Here is a 17,823-nt window from a genome sequence, read left to right on the forward strand (position 1 = left end):
TTCTTTGAATTGTTTTCCTAAATCTATCCTCATTTAGTGGATTATTAGCAAGGATGCAGATGTAGAGCATAATTACTCTGGTGTTAAAGGTTTGAGGGCTTTGAGTTATTTTATGACTTTCTCCCCTTGTATTATTTACTTACATGAGATAATATAATTTGCTTTATGTTTCCTACATCTGGCAAGCACACTAATAGCTCTCTTGTAATTTTAAGAGCACGTGATAGGATAAAAATAGAAACATGAGAGAGGTTTACCTCCCTAGGCAGGCAGCATGACCAAGTAATCTTGTTAGTTCTTGCACATGCAAGAGAGGAGCATGAAAAAGGCAAATCCTGACACTAAGCAGAACAGCTTTCCACAAGGCTCTCTCCTAATGATCTAGTTTACTGTGCAGTGAAGGTGCCCTTTGGATGTGACAGCATCATCAGAAATCTCTCTTGTACAGGTTTTTCCAATGGCACAGCTGCTAAGAACCTCTGCGACCCACTCATGTAGTGGCAGGCTTTAAATGTTATAGCGCAACTGTGGGGTAAACAGACAGAAAACCAGCTAGATTGTATAGAATGGTGTGTATCTGCTCATAGGGTTGTGGATGAAGATCTTGTTTTAGGCGTGGAGCATTGATTATGTATATGGAGTGTGTATTATATGTTGTATGTGTTTGTTTTTTGGAAAATTAAAAAAAATTAAAAGAAAACCAGCAGTGTGTTGCTGCTGGGAGTTTTAAAAAGCACGCCGTGGTTCCTAATAAGCTCATCTCAATGTTGTTTCCCCAGCAAAACTTGTCTGCTTCAGCAAATTCAGCAATCGCACTGCACTATGAGCTTCCACTTTTTCTGTAACACCAATATCTAACCCCCCACCCTGCCCCCATGTCTGTCTTTGTCCCCAAGCACAGTGAAATCCATATAATTGTGTCATCTCACATACATATTATCATATTAGTATTAAAAATTATATTTTATCTAACTGTGTGTGTATTAAGAGCCCTCAAGTCACTTCCGACTCATGGCGGCCCTATGAATCAATGTCCTTCAAAACGTGCTATCTTTACCAGCCTTGCTCAGGTCTTGCAAACTGAGGGCCATGGCTTCCTTTATTGAGTCAACCCATCTCTTGTTGGGTCTTCCTCTTTCCCTGCTGCCTTCAACTTTTCCTATGATTGTCTTTTCCAGTGACTCTTGTTTTCTCATAAGGTCACCGAAGTACGATAGCCTCAGTTTAGTCATTTTGGCTTCTATCTATAGATGTTTTACAGTGGGAAGCCGTGTTAGTCTGTCTGCAGTAGTAGAAATGACCCTGTAGTAGAAATGGACCACCAGGGTCATCTAGTCCAGCCCCCTGCACAATGCAGGAAATTCACTTCTAAGTGAGCTGTGGCTCACGAAAGCTCATGCCCTACCAGAAAATATTTTTGTTAGTCTTTAAGGCGCTACTGGGCTCTTGCCCTTTTCTATTATCTATAGATGTGTGTGTATATATAGCTTTTATCTATCTCTACACATGCTATAAGGCGCCTTGAGTTCTGTTTCGCTAGAAAGGAGAGACAGACGCATGAAAAACAATACCAAGGGCTATGGCGTCACGCACCCCACCCAGTTCCGTGATAAACGGACTCTTCCTTATTTCTCTATTCCCACCCCTCCTCTTCCTCCAATCGAAAAACAAAGGACTCTCCTTTCCTCCCGCCCCTTTCCCGCTTCTTCCTTGCTGATTGGCAGCGCTGCGGAGGAAGCATTGACTCCCATTGGTCGCAGGGCAGCCAATGAGTACGCGCGGGTGGCGCCAGGGGGTCCTCTGTGGCTCCTCCTCTCCCATAGGCGCGAGAGGCCCCCCCTTCAGGGCGACGGAGGGGCTGCGGCGCGCGTGCGCGTGAGGGGCGGCGAGAGAGGAGAGCCGTTGGGGCGGTTGGCGCCCTTCCCCCGGTCGCTTCCTGCCCCCCGTTCCCTCCCCCCCCCCAACCCCGCGGGCTGAGGCGGCCGTCGCCGTGGCGAAGGAAGGAAACGCCGAAGCGGCCATGAAGGTGAACCTCGGCGGCCGGGGAGTGACGTTGGGGGGGGGGATGTCTCGGCTAGAGAGGCGGGGCTGAGAGGCCTAGTGGTAGAACTCGCTTTTCTCAGAGGGTGGGTGTAAGTGGGGAGCACAACGCAAGAAGGAAGCTGTGAAGAAGGGGCCTGCGTGAGGAGGAGGAGAATGCCCGGCCTGCCTTGGGTCGGAGGGTGGACGGGGAGCCTCCTTCCCCGCCTTGCAGTGAAGCCCTGGCCCAGGTCCCCCCCCCCGTCATAGAATCATAGAGTTGGAAGGGACCACCAGGGTCATCTAGTCCAGCCCCCTGCACAATGCAGGAAATTCACAGCTACCTCCCACCCACACCCCCAGTGACCCCAACTCCATGCCCAGAAGATGGCCAAGATGCCCTCCCTCTCATCATCTGCCTAAGGTCATAGAATCAGCCTTGCTGACAGATGGCCATCTAGCCTCTGCTTCAAAACCTCCAGGGAAGGAGTGCTCACCCCCTCCCGAGGAAGCCTGTTCCACTGTCAGTGTATTTCTTTCTCTCCTGGCCACAACAGGGGGAAGGGCAGTACTCAGGTTGGGGGGGGGGCGTTAAAATGCCCCACATGCTCCCTGGGGAAAATTGGGGGCATTCTGGGGGAGGGGAGGAACAGGGGTTCACCGTTGAAGGGGAGAGGTAAGGTGGATCTGAAAGGGTTTGTATAAATTGCCTGTATACCAGGGTGGGTTTGTGAGGCACCCCCGTCCCTCTCCTCCCCAGGAGGAAACCACGACTGGGGTGGGCTTGTGGGACTGCCTAGTTTCTTTTCATTCAACGGAGAAGGAAGAGCCTTGCTTAAAAGATGCAACACTGCAATCCTGTGCAATGGTACATGGGATTAGGCAAGTAGGTGATGTGAAAGACACCTGCCTGAGACCCTGACTTCGATGGACCAAGGGTCTGATTCAGTATAATGCAGCTTCATGTGTTCATGTGTGGGATTAAGTGCCCCTTTGGCTTGGTAGGATTTACAGTGGATTGGGATGGCTGCAGTCATTTTGGCCGTGGCGGCAGCTTTTTTGCTGTGCCTGAGGACGGTGTTCTCGGGGCGGGTTGGCTTCAGGGGAGAAGGCTGGTGTCTGGCTGCATCCTCTTCCCCTTCTTGCCTGTTGCGGCTGTGTAAATACGTGCCTGAGGACGTAGAGAAAGTGGCGAACGGGTGGGACTAACCAGCTATTTCGTGGTTTTCTTAGACTCCTTGTCAGATTTGTTGCAGCAGATTAATAATCTGGGTTCGGTGATGGAAAGGATTTAAGGGCGCTCTCATCCAGCTTCTTTGGTGGAAATGGCAAAGGTGAGGAATAGGCGCTGAAAGGGTGTGTGGAATTTCTGTTATTTAAAAAATGACAAACTGCGCCAGGCGGAGAGTGCCACATCGAGGCTTTTATCTGTTTTGCATGGTTTTAGTTGGATTTATTCTATATTTAATTTTTGTAAACTGCTTTGTGAAGATTAAAAAATGACAAATTGCAGGTGGCGGAGAGTGCCACATCCTAGTTGATGGTCTGGGTTGGTGGGAACACATTACTCTTGTTCTGAAACATTTGCGCTGGTAACCAGCTCGATTCTGTACTCTTTCAAAGTTCTCATTTTAGCTTTTAAAAACGTATGAGGGCTGTATCCTGAGAATCTTGGGGGACTGCCTTCTCTTTGAATCACCATATGAGGGTTACAAGACTTTCCAGTGCGGCTCTCCTTCCTTCCCTATTTATATTCTTCTTGAAGAAGAAGTGTTGGTTTTTATATGCTGACTTTCTCTACCACATAAGGAAGAAACAAACTCGCTTATAATCGCCTTCCCTTCCCCTCCCCACAACAGACACCCTGGGAGGTAGGTGGGGCTGAGAGAGTGTGACTAGCCCAAGGTCCCCCAACTGGCTTCATGTGTAGGAGTGGGGAAACTAACCCGGTTCACCAGATTAGCCTCTGCTGCTCATGAGGAGGAATGGGGAATCAAACCTGGTTCTCCAGATCAGAGTCCACCGCTCTTAACCATTACACCATGCTGGCTCTCGAGTCCGATAAAAACAACTTAATTAAATACATACAGACAAAACAAATGGGATTGTCCATCATAAAAAAGCAGCAGATAATAAAACACAGGCACATATAATGGAAAATAGCAGAAAGCAACTGAAATTTCAAAAGGCCAGTCCTATGTAGAGCACATTACTGTAATTTAATCAGGATATAACCAGGGCATAGATGACTGGCTGTATGAACTTGCTATTCAACAAGTCAAAGTCGATGAAAGGAGCTGTTTGTTACAGAGGAGACTTGAGCCTGCTTTTGTAGATATGGCTGCAACAGCATCCCAAGCTACAAAACTGCTCTTCCCCAGGAGCATGGCCTCTTTTGTGGTTTCTTGGATGCGCTGCCTGAAAAGTTGGTATTTGTCTTTCCTGGTCTCTCTTCATCAACCAGTTTTGATACTCTTATTCTGCCTTGCATTTGGGGATTCGTGGAAACTTTCCCTTTTGCTGTTGCTTTTATCATGGAGTCTTAATTGTTCTGTTTTGCATTGAACACATGAAGCTGCCTTATACTGAGTCAGACCCTCGGTCCATCAAAGTCAGTATTGTCTACTCAGACTAGCAGCAGCTCTCCAGGGTCTCAGGCAGAGGCCTTTCACATCACCTACCTGCCTATTCCCTTTAACTGGAGAACCGGTGATTGAACCCAGGACTTTTGGCATGCCAAGTAGAGGCTCTACCTGTTGGATTCTCCATTTGTAGTTTAATTTTTGGATTCTCCATTTGTAGTTTAATTTTTGTAAACTTCTCTATGATCACTTGTGTACATGATCCTAGGAGAACTGTGTTTATTTTAGCGTGCAGTGTCGAGATTTGTGATGAACAGTAAATCAATCTGGCAATGTAGGTACAATACTGTAGGAAGGCATCCAGGGTCCCCAAGAACTGTAAACAGCCAGTTAAAGGGCTGTTCCACCCCACGCTGTGGGTTGAATAGAGGTTGAAGGTTTACTTTAATCCTTTTATTTTGTTCCTACATTTGGTAGGGGAGAGTGAAGCTTACTCTCTCTACTAACTAGTCCAATATGTATTTACACATTTGCTCGAGTTGTAGAGGGTGTCGTCTTGTCCGTATGACTTTGTGTAGCTTTCACTCCTTTCTTTGTACTCCCAGCTCCCAGTAAATGGCACAGAAATGAATTCCAATGTAACTGAACCTGCTAGATCTATAGTTCTACAATAGTCCGTTTGATTTGTTAAATCTTGTCAGTTGACCCCATGTTGCTTGGCTGTGGTCAGATATTCCATAAAGCTTACTATGCCACTGTGTCAGTGGCAACTTACTTTTAAGTTGCATTACAGTGTCCTTTCTTGGCAAGGGCAAGTATGAGGGCTGCTTGACCCCCCCCCCCAACCTTGCAGCAGTTGGGCACTGCCCTAGCAGCAGAGCAAAACTTCTCTTACTGGCCCTTTGCCCTCATTGCAAGGGTTTCCAAATGTACTTGTTTCTTCGTTGTCCTGTTTTTGCTTCTTTTGAAAAGCAAAGGAATTTAACCATAGGCCAGGGGTCCCCTGTATAGGTGCCGTTGGAATTCTGACACAGAGTGGTGAGCGTAACCACAAAATGACTGTCGCAGGAGGTGGAGCCAACCACACAGAGGAACCCCCGATGCAGGGAGAAGAGGGGTAATTTAACAAGTATAATGGGAAAGAGGAGTGAGAGAGAATAAAGCTGTGGTGGCAGCTGTTTCTGAAATGTTATTTTAATCTGCACAGGCAATCGAATATCCAGTGACCAATCAGAAGCCCTACGGGGAGAGACCCACTTGACCCCACCCACTTTCCAAAAATAGTCGGTGTGCATCAGGAAAGATGTTGGCAGGCCCCATGTTGGGGTCACTTGCTTTGGGCTGTCCCTGGTATTCCTGGATCAAAACCAAAGAAAAGAACTGTGAGGTCATCCTTAAATCACAGTCCACTAGAATGTTAAAACATTAATCTCATTGTTCATATTAACAGTGCAAACCCATGAATGCATGCTCAGAATTACTTCTTAGTCAGTGTATGTAGGACTGCAGCCTAATAGTGCAACCCTAGGCAGAATTACACCATCCTAAATCTATTGAAGTCAACAGATTTAGACGGATATAGCTCTGTCATCTAATGTGCTTATAATTAATATAGTTATAAGGCCTATTGATTTTTTTGCTGTTCTAAACAAAGTTAATGCTTTAAAAATACTTGACCATTATTTGACTGGCCAAATGCCCAACCTAAACTGTACCCCACTCAGAGTGGTAAATGACTGCAGCTGGGCTCTTGCAAGCTAGGTCTTTTATCTCTGAATCATTACAACCATATGAAGCTGGTCCATGTAGCTCAGTATTCTTTGGCAGCAGTTCACGGGGGTCTCAGGCAGAGAAGGGGCTGTCTCAAAACTTGTTTCCTTTTTGCTGCCTATGATGGGGATTTTCTTGAGGATCCTCTGTGTGCAATGGATGTGCTCTGCCACTGAGCCACTTAGGAGCAAAACAGTACCTAGGTTCTTTCTGCCTTCCCTTTCCCTTTTAGTTTGTAGTCTTGAGTGACAACATCTGGGGCAGTCTTCTCCCCATTTTATTTTCGTTGGATAGGAGAGAGGAAACGCTAAAGACTACAACGGGTCTGGAATCTGGAGATCACAAGGTTTCGTTGTCCAAAAGGGTGGCCTGATTAACATGCCACCTACATCCTTTGTACGTATGGTAGGAGAAATTGCCCAAATGTTGCAAAAGAACAGGAGAACACTGAGTCCTTTGGGTAACTCTTGAGGGTGGGAGTGACTCATCAAAGGCCTGTGCTTGGGGTTTAATCCCGTTTCCACTATCCAGCACATTCTGTTTCTCGGTTCATTGCATTCTTTAATGTGATAGTGTTGTCTCTGTTTTATTTACTGTTTAGCATGGAAGGATCCTAAATTGTTTTGCTTTCACATTTAAAATGATTTCCAGAAGTGTACAAGAGCATCCTTAAGTACTGGGCTGTGTGACTCCAATGAAATGACGGCTGCAGAGTCAACTGTTAATATAATAGTTTATAATCTGTGGTTAAGGTATAGCCTGTAGGATTAAGGATTGCTCAGATTCTATGAGGGGGTTCTTATGCAAAATCCTTACTGGAATTGTGGTCAGTATTTTTTAAGACCCGGGAATGTTGGCAGGTGGTCTCATAATTACTCATTAAATGCTGGAATAATTTGTTAAAAACAAACTAGATGTACAGTCTACAGAAAGGCAGAACCCCTGCTTTTGTGTTCACAAATTTAGGAATAGTTCCTAGCTTATGCAGTTTGTGTGAAGGTAGCATTTCTGTTGTAGGCTGCTCTCCTCTGTTTTTCCAGCACTCAGTGAGAAGGTGCTACCACAGCCATATTGAAAATATTTTGCTTTTTCATGTTTAAAGTGGCAAATGGGAATATGTCTATCACCCCTTTTCCCGCTGGGGAGGGGGTATAATGTATTCTATGCTAGCTGTTGGCTAGAGGTAAAGATGCAGTCACTGGAGCACAGTACCCCAGTGCGCATCACAACCAGCCAGCCAGACTCCATGATCAATGTGAGAGGTCCAGCAGTGATAGCTGCATTCCTCTTGTCTGTCTCCTGGTGAAGGTTGCCCCTTAGGATGACAGAGGCAGTTCTAAAGAATCCTCCTCAACTACCTGCTCAAGTGCCTTGCCCCAGTCAGAAATGTTTGTGATGAGCTGAGAGTTGCTAACATCATTCAGGTCCAAGGAAGGGTCTCACAGCAGTTTCCTTCAAGTAGGTTGGAGTCAGCGTGGTATAGTGGCTAAGAGTGGTTGGACTCTTATCTGGTTGGACTCTTATCAATTCCCCCACTCCTCCACATGAAGCCTGCTGGGTGACCTTGGGCCAGTCACGTTTCTCTCATCCACATGGAGGCAGGCAATGGCAAACCACCTCCAAAATGTCTGTGACTAGACAGCACATACACAGGTTGGACTTCCTCCCTTCTTCAGTCACGCATTAATTGTCTCCTAGTTCTAACCAGTCTTCATCTCTCCCCTCCCCCATAAGCTGTAATAAGCCAACACGGGTATGCGCATCTCTCCAGGCAGTTCATAGAGCTCTGAGCAAGGTGTGTGTTTTTTATTGTCTAGAAAGGCCTCTAGGCTCTCAGGAACCACAAGCACTTTTTCCTGTGTGTGTCTTTTTTAGGCAGGAGCAACATCCATGTGGGCTTCCTGTTGTGGGTTGCTGAATGAAGTCATGGGCACCGGAGCTGTTCGTGGTCAGCAGTCTGGATTTGGAGGTGGAACAAACCCATTTAGGTTTACACCAAACACCGATTTCACTGTGTACACATCTTCAGCAGCAGGAGGAGCCAATATAGTTTGCAAAGCGTGTGGCCTTTCATTCTCAGTGTTCAGGAAAAAGGTGAGTCTATTGCATTCCGGCATCAGATTGTTCTCTTTTATCACTTTTCCTCCTGATCCCCTTTGAAATAAGTCCTCCCTTTTGGTTTGGGAGGAGATATCAGTGCCCTTCTTTGGATGTCTGTGTGTGTGCAAGTGTGTGCAAGAAGGCATGACAGTAATCAGCAAAGCATTGGATTGTTCAACCAAGCACTGTCCCCCCTGTATATGTGTGTGTATTTGTATACTAAGAGGCCCCAGGAGAGAGGCCTGGCTCAGCCTTAATTGAAAATGTGATAGATCATGATGGATAGCCGTGTTAGTCTGTCTGTAGCAGCAGAAAAGAGCAAGAGTCCAGTAGCAACTTAACGACTAACCAAATTTCTGTCAGGGTATGAGTTTTGTGAGCCACAGTTTACTTCTTCAGATATCATGTGAAAATTTGATCTTGAAATTAAATCAAAAGAGTTTCCGTCGAGGCATTAGGAAGAATTTTCTAACAGGTCAGTTCCTCAGTGGAACAGGCTTCCTTGGGAGGTGGTGAGCTCTCCTTCCCTAGAGGTTTTTAAGCAGAGGCTAGATGGCCATCTGTCAGCAAGGCTGATTCTATGACCTTAGGCAGATGATGAAAGGGAGGGCATCTTGGCCATCTTCTGGGCATGGAGTAGGGGTCACTGGGTGTGTGTGTGTGGGGGGAGGTAGCTGTGAATTTCCTGCATTGTGCAGGGGGTTGGACTAGATGACCCTGGTGATCCCTTCCAACTCTATGATTCTATGATCTCTCATGCTCTGAACTGATCCTGCAAGAAGTGCTGGAAGGAACGAGGCAGATGCTGGACAGTTAGTTGGCTGTACTTAGGGCAATGATCTAGTGTTCTGTTTGCTTTCCCCCCTTTATCTGCTGTCTTAGCACGTGTGTTGTGAGTGCAAGAAGGACTTCTGCTCTGTGTGTTCAGTCTTGCAAGAGAACCTGCGAAGATGCTCCACCTGTCAGTTGTTGCAGGATACAGCATTTCAGCGGCCCCAGCTGATGCGTTTGAAAATAAAAGATCTGCGCCAGTATCTGGTTCTTAGGAATATCCCGACAGATACCTGTCGAGAAAAGGAAGACTTGGTGGACCTTGTCATGTGCCATCATGGGTTGGCTTCTGCGGAGGATACAGACACTGGCAGCTTGTATACGGCACGCTCACAGACTGCTAGTTTTTCTGCACATCCCATGCCTCTGTCAGGATCTGGGTCATCCTCTCAGGGTGAGCTTGCAAATAGGCACGAGAGCACAGGAAACGAAGTTCAGGTACAGGTACGTAAGAAGGAGTGTGGACTCCTCTTGCCCCACTCAACCCAGGGGGTGCTGGAACTGGGGGCTCAAATCCAATCCTTTGGCTGTCAGTCTGAATTGCAGCATGGAGGGCCAAGTGCATCCTGGGTCTTTTCTTCTGTCAAAGGCAGGTGAGGGGGGGTAACCATTGTGCTTTTGTGCACGTAGGGACAAAATGAGAGACTGTTGGCAGACCCTGGCGAAGAGGAGGAGAAGGCAGATGAGCAGGTAAGAGGGGAATGGAAAATGGGAACTGAGGGATAGGGGGCGCCGACCTCCGACGTTGCGTCGCTTTGGCGGGAAGGCGTGCGCATGCGCGGAGGACACGGCGCCCCCTATCTAGTGACTAGAAGCTATAGAAATCTTCCGATGGCTGGCCTGCGCGTGCGCAGTCCCAATGTGGAACTGCACAGAAGACCGAAGACGAATAGGAAGTTACCTTTAAAATGACATTCTGAAGCAACGCACTGGTTTACTATCAAGCACTGATACGGTGTCCAGTCATCCAGTGCTGAAATAGAGCTTTCACCTGCTTTCTGCATGTAGAGGTGGCTGATGCTGCCAGGGTTTCTTTGGAAGGAAGTGACATGGATTTGGGGCCAAAACAGTGTCACGCTTTAATTGATTTAATGCCTCAGGAAATACGGGATCTGGAGCAGGGATTACTCAGCGACCCCAATGGGCAGGAAGAGTTTGGCTGTTTATTATATTTCTTCCCCCTTTTGTATTTAACTCCTTTATTATAATTCACAGTGGGTAGCCGTGTTAGTCTGTCTGCAGTAGTAGAAAAGGGCAAGAGTCCACCTTAAAGACTAACAAAAATATTTTCTGGTAGGGTATGAGCTTTTGTGAGAAGAAGTGAGCTGTGGCTCACGAAAGCTCATACCCTACCAGAAAATATTTTTGTTAGTCTTTACGGTGCTACTAGACTCTTGCCCTTTCCTTTATTAAAAGTTTCACTATATCATCAGCCATCACAGATATTCAAAACAGAAAGGGCAGAATATAAATTACCTAAGGGAATAACTGGCGTCCCCAAGTCCAAGGCTCACTTGGTTCTCTCCGCCTCCCCCCCCCTTTTGACTTTTTAATGTGTGTTCTTAGGCTTTCTTGGCAACAAGAACCTTAATGCCCCATGTAAGGCATACAGGCTGTTAGGTTTGTTTGTTTTTGCTGTCAAGTCATAGCTGACTTACGGTGACCTCTCCGCATCAGGCCTCTGGTATTCCTTGGAGGTCTCCCATCCAACTATTTGCCAGGGTCAAGGCTGAGCGTGTGATTGGCCCAAGGTCACCCAGCAAGTTTCCATGGCAGAGTGGGGATTCGAACCTGGGTTTCCCAGATCCTAGTCCGACACCTTAACCACTATACCATGCTGGCTCCCACAGGCAGATGGTTATTTATATTCTGTGTGTCTTGAACAGGGAAGTGGTGGGAAGGCTCCTGGGTACCAACCAGGTATTCTGTCTGTGTTAGCTGATCTTCTGCCAGCTCAAGGCCATGACCTGCAGACTAAGAGCTGAAGGACAAGATTCCTTTGACTCAGGTCTCTGGGTGTCACAGGCCTTATGTACCTGTGTGCAGAATGGGGAACAAACTTGGTGTATGTTGCTCAGCTTCTGCTAGCTGGCAGGATCTTCCAGTTCTTCTCCCGCCTTAAGTGCCGTTAGTAGACTGACTCTGTGTTCTAGATTCCAGGACAGTCCAGAAAGCGTGCACGGGCCTCACTCTCTGATCTTTCAAGCCTGGACGAGATTGAAGGCTTAACCGTCCGCCAGTTGAAGGAAATACTGGCTCGGAATTTCGTTAACTACTCAGGATGCTGTGAAAAATGGGAGCTGGTGGAGAAAGTGAGCCGGCTGTATAGGGAGACAGAGGCCAATCACAGGACCCGTAAGTGTGCTGTATTTCTGCTTATGCTCCCAATTGCCGGAGGAGGGCTTGCTTAAGAGGAGAGGGAGGGAGAATACCTGGCTTGGGTTATAACGGAATAGCAGAAATATCCCCCATCTGTCAGGCTGCTTGAACCTGCTAATGCCAGAAAGCAAGACTGAAAGCAAACTGCATCTGTCAGGGCAGTGGGACAGCAGGGTTGTCTATGGGCAAGGTGGGGTCTCTGTATACTTGGGCAATGGCCTAGGTTTAAGCACTAGTTTGTAAACTGAAAACTCTCCAAAAGTGCCCTGTGAGGACTCAGAATGCTCATTGCCCTTTGGGAATCATGGAATGTTATGGGCAGTGAAGCGTCCTTGTGGCAGGAGAGGCAGAAGTCGCACCTCTCTGGTTCATCCCCTAGCAGACTCATGTCCTGAAAGCGGATGTGAGATTCAGGTCAGGACGTATACCATGAGGTGCTCATCGTCTGACCCAGAATTCCTTAAGGACGCTGAAAACTTTTATGGGTGCTGACTCTCCAAAACCAAGAGTGTGGGATTAATTAGGATGAGAGGCAAAACACTGCCTCTGATACTAATTAATGATTCTTCCAAGGATTCTTTTTAACCTCTTAAAATACCTCCCTTCTGTACTGCCTAATTCAGAGCTAGATGAGGAATGTGGGAAAGTTATTCAAGGGTAGGTGGGCAAGATACAGCTCAATGCAGCAGTCTTGCACTGTCTTGTTTGTTTGTAAGGGTGAGGGAGAAATTTAAATTGTCCTTACAGATCCCCATCTACTTCAGTATCAATCTAGACATGTACGAACTGGTATAAACAAGCCTGCAGTGAAGCAGTTGATCATGCATTATGGGGAAGCTTGAAGTTGTGCAGGCTTCTCTTGTGGCTTCCATCTGTCTAAGCGTGGCTCTATTGTGCCTCAGCAGAAGGAGAGAAGACTCCATTGAATGACGAGGACGACAACCTCTGCAGGATCTGCATGGATGCCGTCATTGATTGTGTGCTGCTGGAGTGTGGCCACATGGTCACGTGCACCAAGTGTGGCAAGCGCATGAGCGAATGTCCCATCTGCCGCCAGTATGTTGTACGAGCTGTGCACGTGTTCAAGTCATGAATGGCGGAGACCGGAGCTGGAGGTTTCCCGCCATGCTTTCTTCTACAGGGTGGGTGCAGGCCTCAGCCGTCAAGGAAGGGGGCTTCACAGTAGACCTCCAGTAACTCATAGCAGCCCAGACCGGAGCTTAGGTGCTTGACCAGTGTCCTTTGGCTTTGGCAGACAGATGCCCTGGAAGGACAGAGTTCTGTGGGGGAAACCAGGCGGTGGTTGAGTCGAACTTGCAGCAGCTGTAATGCTGCAGATTGCTCTCTTCTGAAGAATACGGCGGCAACAGGGTCACAGAACGGAGCAGAGGGAGCAGAATGATGTGCACGTGTTTTGAAATCAGTGTATTGTCCCATTGAAGAGCCAGTTCAGTGCAGTGCAGTGCAACTAGAGACTTGAATATAGTCCCTCGGCAGCGGAACTCGTAGTCGCTCTTGAAAGCTTGAGAGGAATTGCTGCCTCCATGGGTGTCTTTACATGTGGCGCAGACAGCGCCTGGGGCTGTAGGTAAGAGGTACTCTAGAAAAGAACTTAGGAAAAGGAAAGCAGGAGTTTGCTTTGAGGGCAGCAGGAGATGCTTTGATGTAGGCACAGCAGCTTAATAAAGCCCCTCCTCTTCCCTTGGGCACTTCCACATACCCTTTTTCTGCACAACAGGCCAGAGTCTTTGCTTTGTATCTAAAAGCAGATTAATCCAAAGCCATGGCCATAATTCCCAGGGTGGGGTTGAGGCAAAAGTGCGTGTGACTTTCAGACTTTAAAACTGACTTATTTTTCAGAAGGGAGCAAGACATGGCTTTATTTTTAGACAGAAAGTGCAGAAAATGATTCCAGTCCTTGTTCAGGGGCACTTGTGTAATGAGAATGTAGCATATCATAACATTCTGAACAATGGCTGTTAAATAAATGTACGTTGACTGGCTGGGTTTTTGGTGTTAAGTCCTTTGGCTAAAACAGCCCGAGAAGAATGCAAAGGATGCAATGCAAAGGCTGCGTAAATAGCCCAAGCTCCTTTATAATGGGGCTACAATTGTGCTAGGAAAAGTCGAAGGCAGCAGGAAAAGAGGAAGTGATGGATTGACTATAAAGGAAGCTGCAGCCCTCAATTTGCAAGACCTGAGCAAGGCTGTTAAGGAGAGCACATTTTGGAGGACATTGATTCTTAGGGTCGCTGTGAGACAGAGCAACTTGATGGCACTTAACACACACACACAATGCTTCTGATCTCCCCAGTGGGCTGAGTTTGACTGCAACTGGCAGGTTTATGTTAACTGCCAGTTTCTTTAATCCTGTGTGCGCCAAGTGTTGCGTCTTCCCAGTCCTTACTCCTCTGGAAGTCTCTGTGCAGCCCATGGAGGAAGACCAACACAGATGCTAGCAGGTGGTAGAGATGGAGCCTTGAAAACCTTGTTATACTCAGCTGGGAAGTAGGAGAGAGAGGCTTAAGGCTGCATGACTTGTACAGCTTCTCATGGCAGGTCCCTTTCAAAGGCCAACCCCCCCCCCACCCCCCGCAGCAGTTTAGAATGGAGTGCCTGCTCCCGTTTATGGCTACGGGAAGTGACAAAATCTAGACTGAGGTGTCTGTAACCAAAAGTTCTGGGCCAAAAGGTAGCTAATTTTCTTTTCTTTTATGTGCTGCCCTTCTCCCCAATGGGGACCCAAAGTGACTTCTGTATTTTTATCCTCTCAGCAACCCTGCAAGGTAGGCTGAGCTGAGAGTGGGTGACTGGCCCAAGGACCACCCAGCAAGTTTCCTCAGTAGAGTGGGGATTGGTTCGAGATCCCAGATGCTAGTCTGACACTAACCACTGTACCCTGCTGGCTTGAGTCAAGTCATGCTGTTGAACACAGCAGCAAAAGCTGTTTGACTCCATGAGGAGGAAAGCAGGTGAAGTACTGCCCGCATTTCTCCCTAAAAGCAGCGCTTCAGGAAGTTAAGAGCGCCAGCGTGGTGTGGTGGTTAACAGCAGTGGTTTGGAGCGGTGGAGTCTGAGCTGGAGAACCGGGTTTGATTCCCCACTCCTCCACATGAGTGGCGGAGGCTAATCTGGTGAACTGGATTTGTTTCCCCACTCCTACACACGAAGCCAGGTGGGTGACCTTGGGCTAGTCACAGCTCTCTCAGCCCCACCTACCTCACAGGGTGTCTGTTGTGGGGAGGGGAAGGTGATTGTAAGCCGGTTTGAGTCTCCCTTAAGTGGTAGAGAAAGTCAGCATATAAAAATCAACTCTTCCTCTTCTTAAGACACTTCCATCCCTAGTCAGCATTCATACGTGAATAAAAATTCAACAGCAACCCTTTTTTGTGTGTACAATTATTTATACAAATTCAACAGAGATAAAACTGCCAGGAAGGCTGGCCTATGGGGGGAGAACACCACTGGACAACAATGGCACTTATGTAGGCTGAATTTTTACAACCAAGGATTTCTTAAACTGGGAAGAAAAGAATTCAACTTGTACTTCCAAACCAGAAAATAAAAAAACCAAAACTGCTTGCGTGTGGTATATATGCATTATACACCCCTCTGAGCACCTCCATGCTGACTTCAAGTACCTTCCTCTGTGCAAACACTCTAGTTGGAAGTCCCAAAACTGAGAGATGAATTTTATACAAATACACCTTTCTTGGACTGGGCATTACACTGCCATTCCCCAACATGCTTAGGGTGTTCCCAGCTTGTACAAAGCAGAGTATAAAACTTCCAATAAAACATGCTTTTCGTTTAAGGATGCCCTAATTCATAAAATAGGCCTACCTCTGGCAAGCAGGCCATTATCTATGAAGTTCAGGTTAAATTCTCTCTAACCATAAAACTTGGCAGCTTGAAACCAAAGGGAAACACTTTCAATGCATTCAAAAACTTTCCATAAATAATTTTTTAAACAAATTTGTACAAAAATAGTTCTGCACAATGTAAGATGTAACAAAAAGTGTTCAAAAGGCAAAAAATGCAGGATATGACCCCCATTACTGACACCAAAATCAACATTGCTTCTGATATCTGCCACAACATTTTTGAAAGTTCACATGCTCCCAGGCTGTGATGGTCCTCAAACAGGGGTAACGCCCCCCACCCCCAATCCAGGCATGAACAATCCTTAACTGTCGTCATTGGAAATTAAAGAACCTGGGTCGAGAGGCTGAAACAGTCGCTGCAGGTGGCTTGAATCCTACAGGTTTCTGTCCAGTCTTGCACCTTTTGATGAGTGGGCTATCTGGTATCTCCCAACCAAAAATAAAATTCCCTCTTTCTCCTCCTGGAGTCCTTTCTCAGGACTATTTACAAGCAGGCCCCTGAAAATACTAACTCAGTTTCTGCAGCAATTTCTCTTCCACCAGGGTAAACTGAACGCTGACCGACATCTCGGCTATGAACTGCTCACAGCCCTCCTTGGTGACTTGCTTGCAGTACCTCAGGTCAATCCGGCAGATGCTCCCGCAGCGCTTGAAGTAGGAGAGGCACTGGCCGGTCACCTGATTGCAGTCTGTTGGGGAACAAGGGGAGGCTGGCTTAGAGCAGCAGCAGTAGCCTGATGGTTGTCACAAGAAATTGCAAGCTCCAGCTATTGGATTTTTACCCCACCCTTGAAGGACCTAGTGTACACGTGATTCTCCCTTCATTTTCTCCTTGAAACCACCTTGTGAGATACATTAGGCCACAGCCCCCCAATGTGGTGCCCAGAGGTGCCACAACCCCATTGACAGTTATCTTGGTGCCCGCCAATTGCTGTGTCCCTGCCCTCTTCAGTCAGTGGACTCCTTGGTACATATCCTTTTGCACTGTCCTTACACATACCAACTTAGGCTAAAATGGATTATACCATGTTTTAACAAATGGTCCACATCTTCTCGAGCAGCCTTGGAGCAAAAGGTTCAGTTCCTCTAAGAGGACTCTGACCCTCAGCGTACCTATTTTGTAGCTCATTTTTTGGAGGCTGAAGAGGAGACGAAGGGAGATGTTTTTAGAGATGGGTCTTAGAGTTTTATGGTTTTATTGTTCAAGACCTCAGTCTAAGAACGGGGGGGGGGGGAGAAAAAAAGACCCACATATTTTCTGGATGCTCATGATGAGGTGCCCACCAATTGTACATGGGGCTAGGTCGAGCTTTTGCCCAGCAGAGCTTCTGACTGGCCATTGGAGATTTGATTGGCTGTGCAGATTTTTAAAAACACTGCTTTGGCAGCAGCTGCTACCGCAGCACAACAATCTTTACTGTGTGACTGAAGGTAAGCTGCTGGCCCTGCCTCTTGCAAGCAGCCATTTTGTGGCTGTGCCTATCGCCACATTTTGTAATTCCAGTGGTGTCCTCAGGCTCAAAAAGGTTGGGGACCCCTGCATTAGGCTGATAATGTGACCAGTCCAGGGTCTCCTAGTCAGCTTCACTGCTGGGGAGGGATTTGAACTCGTCTTCTAGGGCACCTGCCCTATGAAAAGCGTCTGAAACGCTTAGGGCTGTTTAACTTGTAAAGAAGGTGGTTAAGCAGAGACATGATAGAGGTCTATAAAATTATGCATGGTATGGAGTGGACAGGGAGAAGCTTTTCTCCCTCTCTCAAAATACTAGAACATGGGGTCATCTGCTGAAGCTGGAGGGTGCAAGATTCAAAAGAGATAAAAGGAAATATTTCTTCACACAACATATAAATTGTGGAACTCCCTGCCCCAGGATGAGGTGATGGCTACCAACTTGGAAGGCTTTAAGAGTGGAGTGGACATGTTCATGGAGAGGGTATTCATGGCTACTAGTCAAAATGGATACTAGTCATGATGCATACCTATTCTCCAGGATCAGAGGAGCATGCCTGTTATATGAGGTGCTGTGGAACACAGGCAGGACAATGCTGTTGCAGTCGTCCTACTTGTGGGCTTCCTCAAGGCACCTGGTTGGCCACTGTGTGAACAGACTGCTGGAATTGATGTGCCTTGGTCTGATCCAGCATAGCCTTTCTTATGTTAGGTCCTAGTCTAACCTTGACACTATGCTAGCTTCTGGGTATATTATGCATTGGGCATCTTCTGGCTAATAGCATTACAGAGGTCTTAGGAAAGAGGT

General features: G+C 47.1%; 2 protein-coding genes across 4 annotated transcripts in view; one reads left to right on the forward strand and one right to left on the reverse strand.

The window, feature by feature from the left end:
- The first annotated feature begins 2,003 nt into the window (after nucleotides 1-2,003).
- Nucleotides 2,004-12,843, forward strand: RNF34 (ring finger protein 34). Of its 3 annotated transcripts, none has more exons than XM_056859456.1 (6): nucleotides 2,004-2,026; nucleotides 8,247-8,465; nucleotides 9,354-9,746; nucleotides 9,933-9,992; nucleotides 11,456-11,657; nucleotides 12,584-12,843. In XM_056859456.1, the coding sequence occupies exons 1-6, from the start codon at nucleotides 2,021-2,023 to the stop codon at nucleotides 12,772-12,774; spliced, it is 1,071 nt and encodes a 356-aa protein (XP_056715434.1). In that variant the 5' UTR covers nucleotides 2,004-2,020; the 3' UTR covers nucleotides 12,775-12,843. The 3 variants fall into 3 exon arrangements, with proteins under 3 accessions (XP_056715434.1, XP_056715435.1, XP_056715436.1); XM_056859457.1 differs by having other exon boundaries at nucleotides 12,587-12,843; XM_056859458.1 differs by lacking the exon at nucleotides 9,933-9,992.
- Nucleotides 12,844-16,043: 3,200 nt separating this feature from the next.
- KDM2B (lysine demethylase 2B) overlaps nucleotides 16,044-17,823 on the reverse strand; it is a 77,721-nt gene continuing 75,941 nt past the window's right edge. Inside the window, exon 21 of the mRNA XM_056859463.1 lies at nucleotides 16,044-16,254. Coding sequence (XP_056715441.1) covers nucleotides 16,073-16,254 — 182 coding nt within the window. The 3' untranslated portion in view covers nucleotides 16,044-16,072. The remainder of the gene's footprint in view (nucleotides 16,255-17,823) is intronic.

This window comes from Euleptes europaea, chromosome 13, assembly GCF_029931775.1.
Source record: "Euleptes europaea isolate rEulEur1 chromosome 13, rEulEur1.hap1, whole genome shotgun sequence".
NCBI lineage: Eukaryota > Metazoa > Chordata > Lepidosauria > Squamata > Sphaerodactylidae > Euleptes > Euleptes europaea.

Excerpts from the sequence above, each read along its gene's own strand:
- RNF34 (XM_056859456.1), top strand. Across the intron at positions 9,747-9,932 it reads GAAACGAAGTTCAGGTACAG|GGACAAAATGAGAGACTGTT; the intron begins GTACGTAAGAAG and ends TTGTGCACGTAG. Across the intron at positions 9,993-11,455 it reads AGGAGAAGGCAGATGAGCAG|ATTCCAGGACAGTCCAGAAA; the intron begins GTAAGAGGGGAA and ends TCTGTGTTCTAG.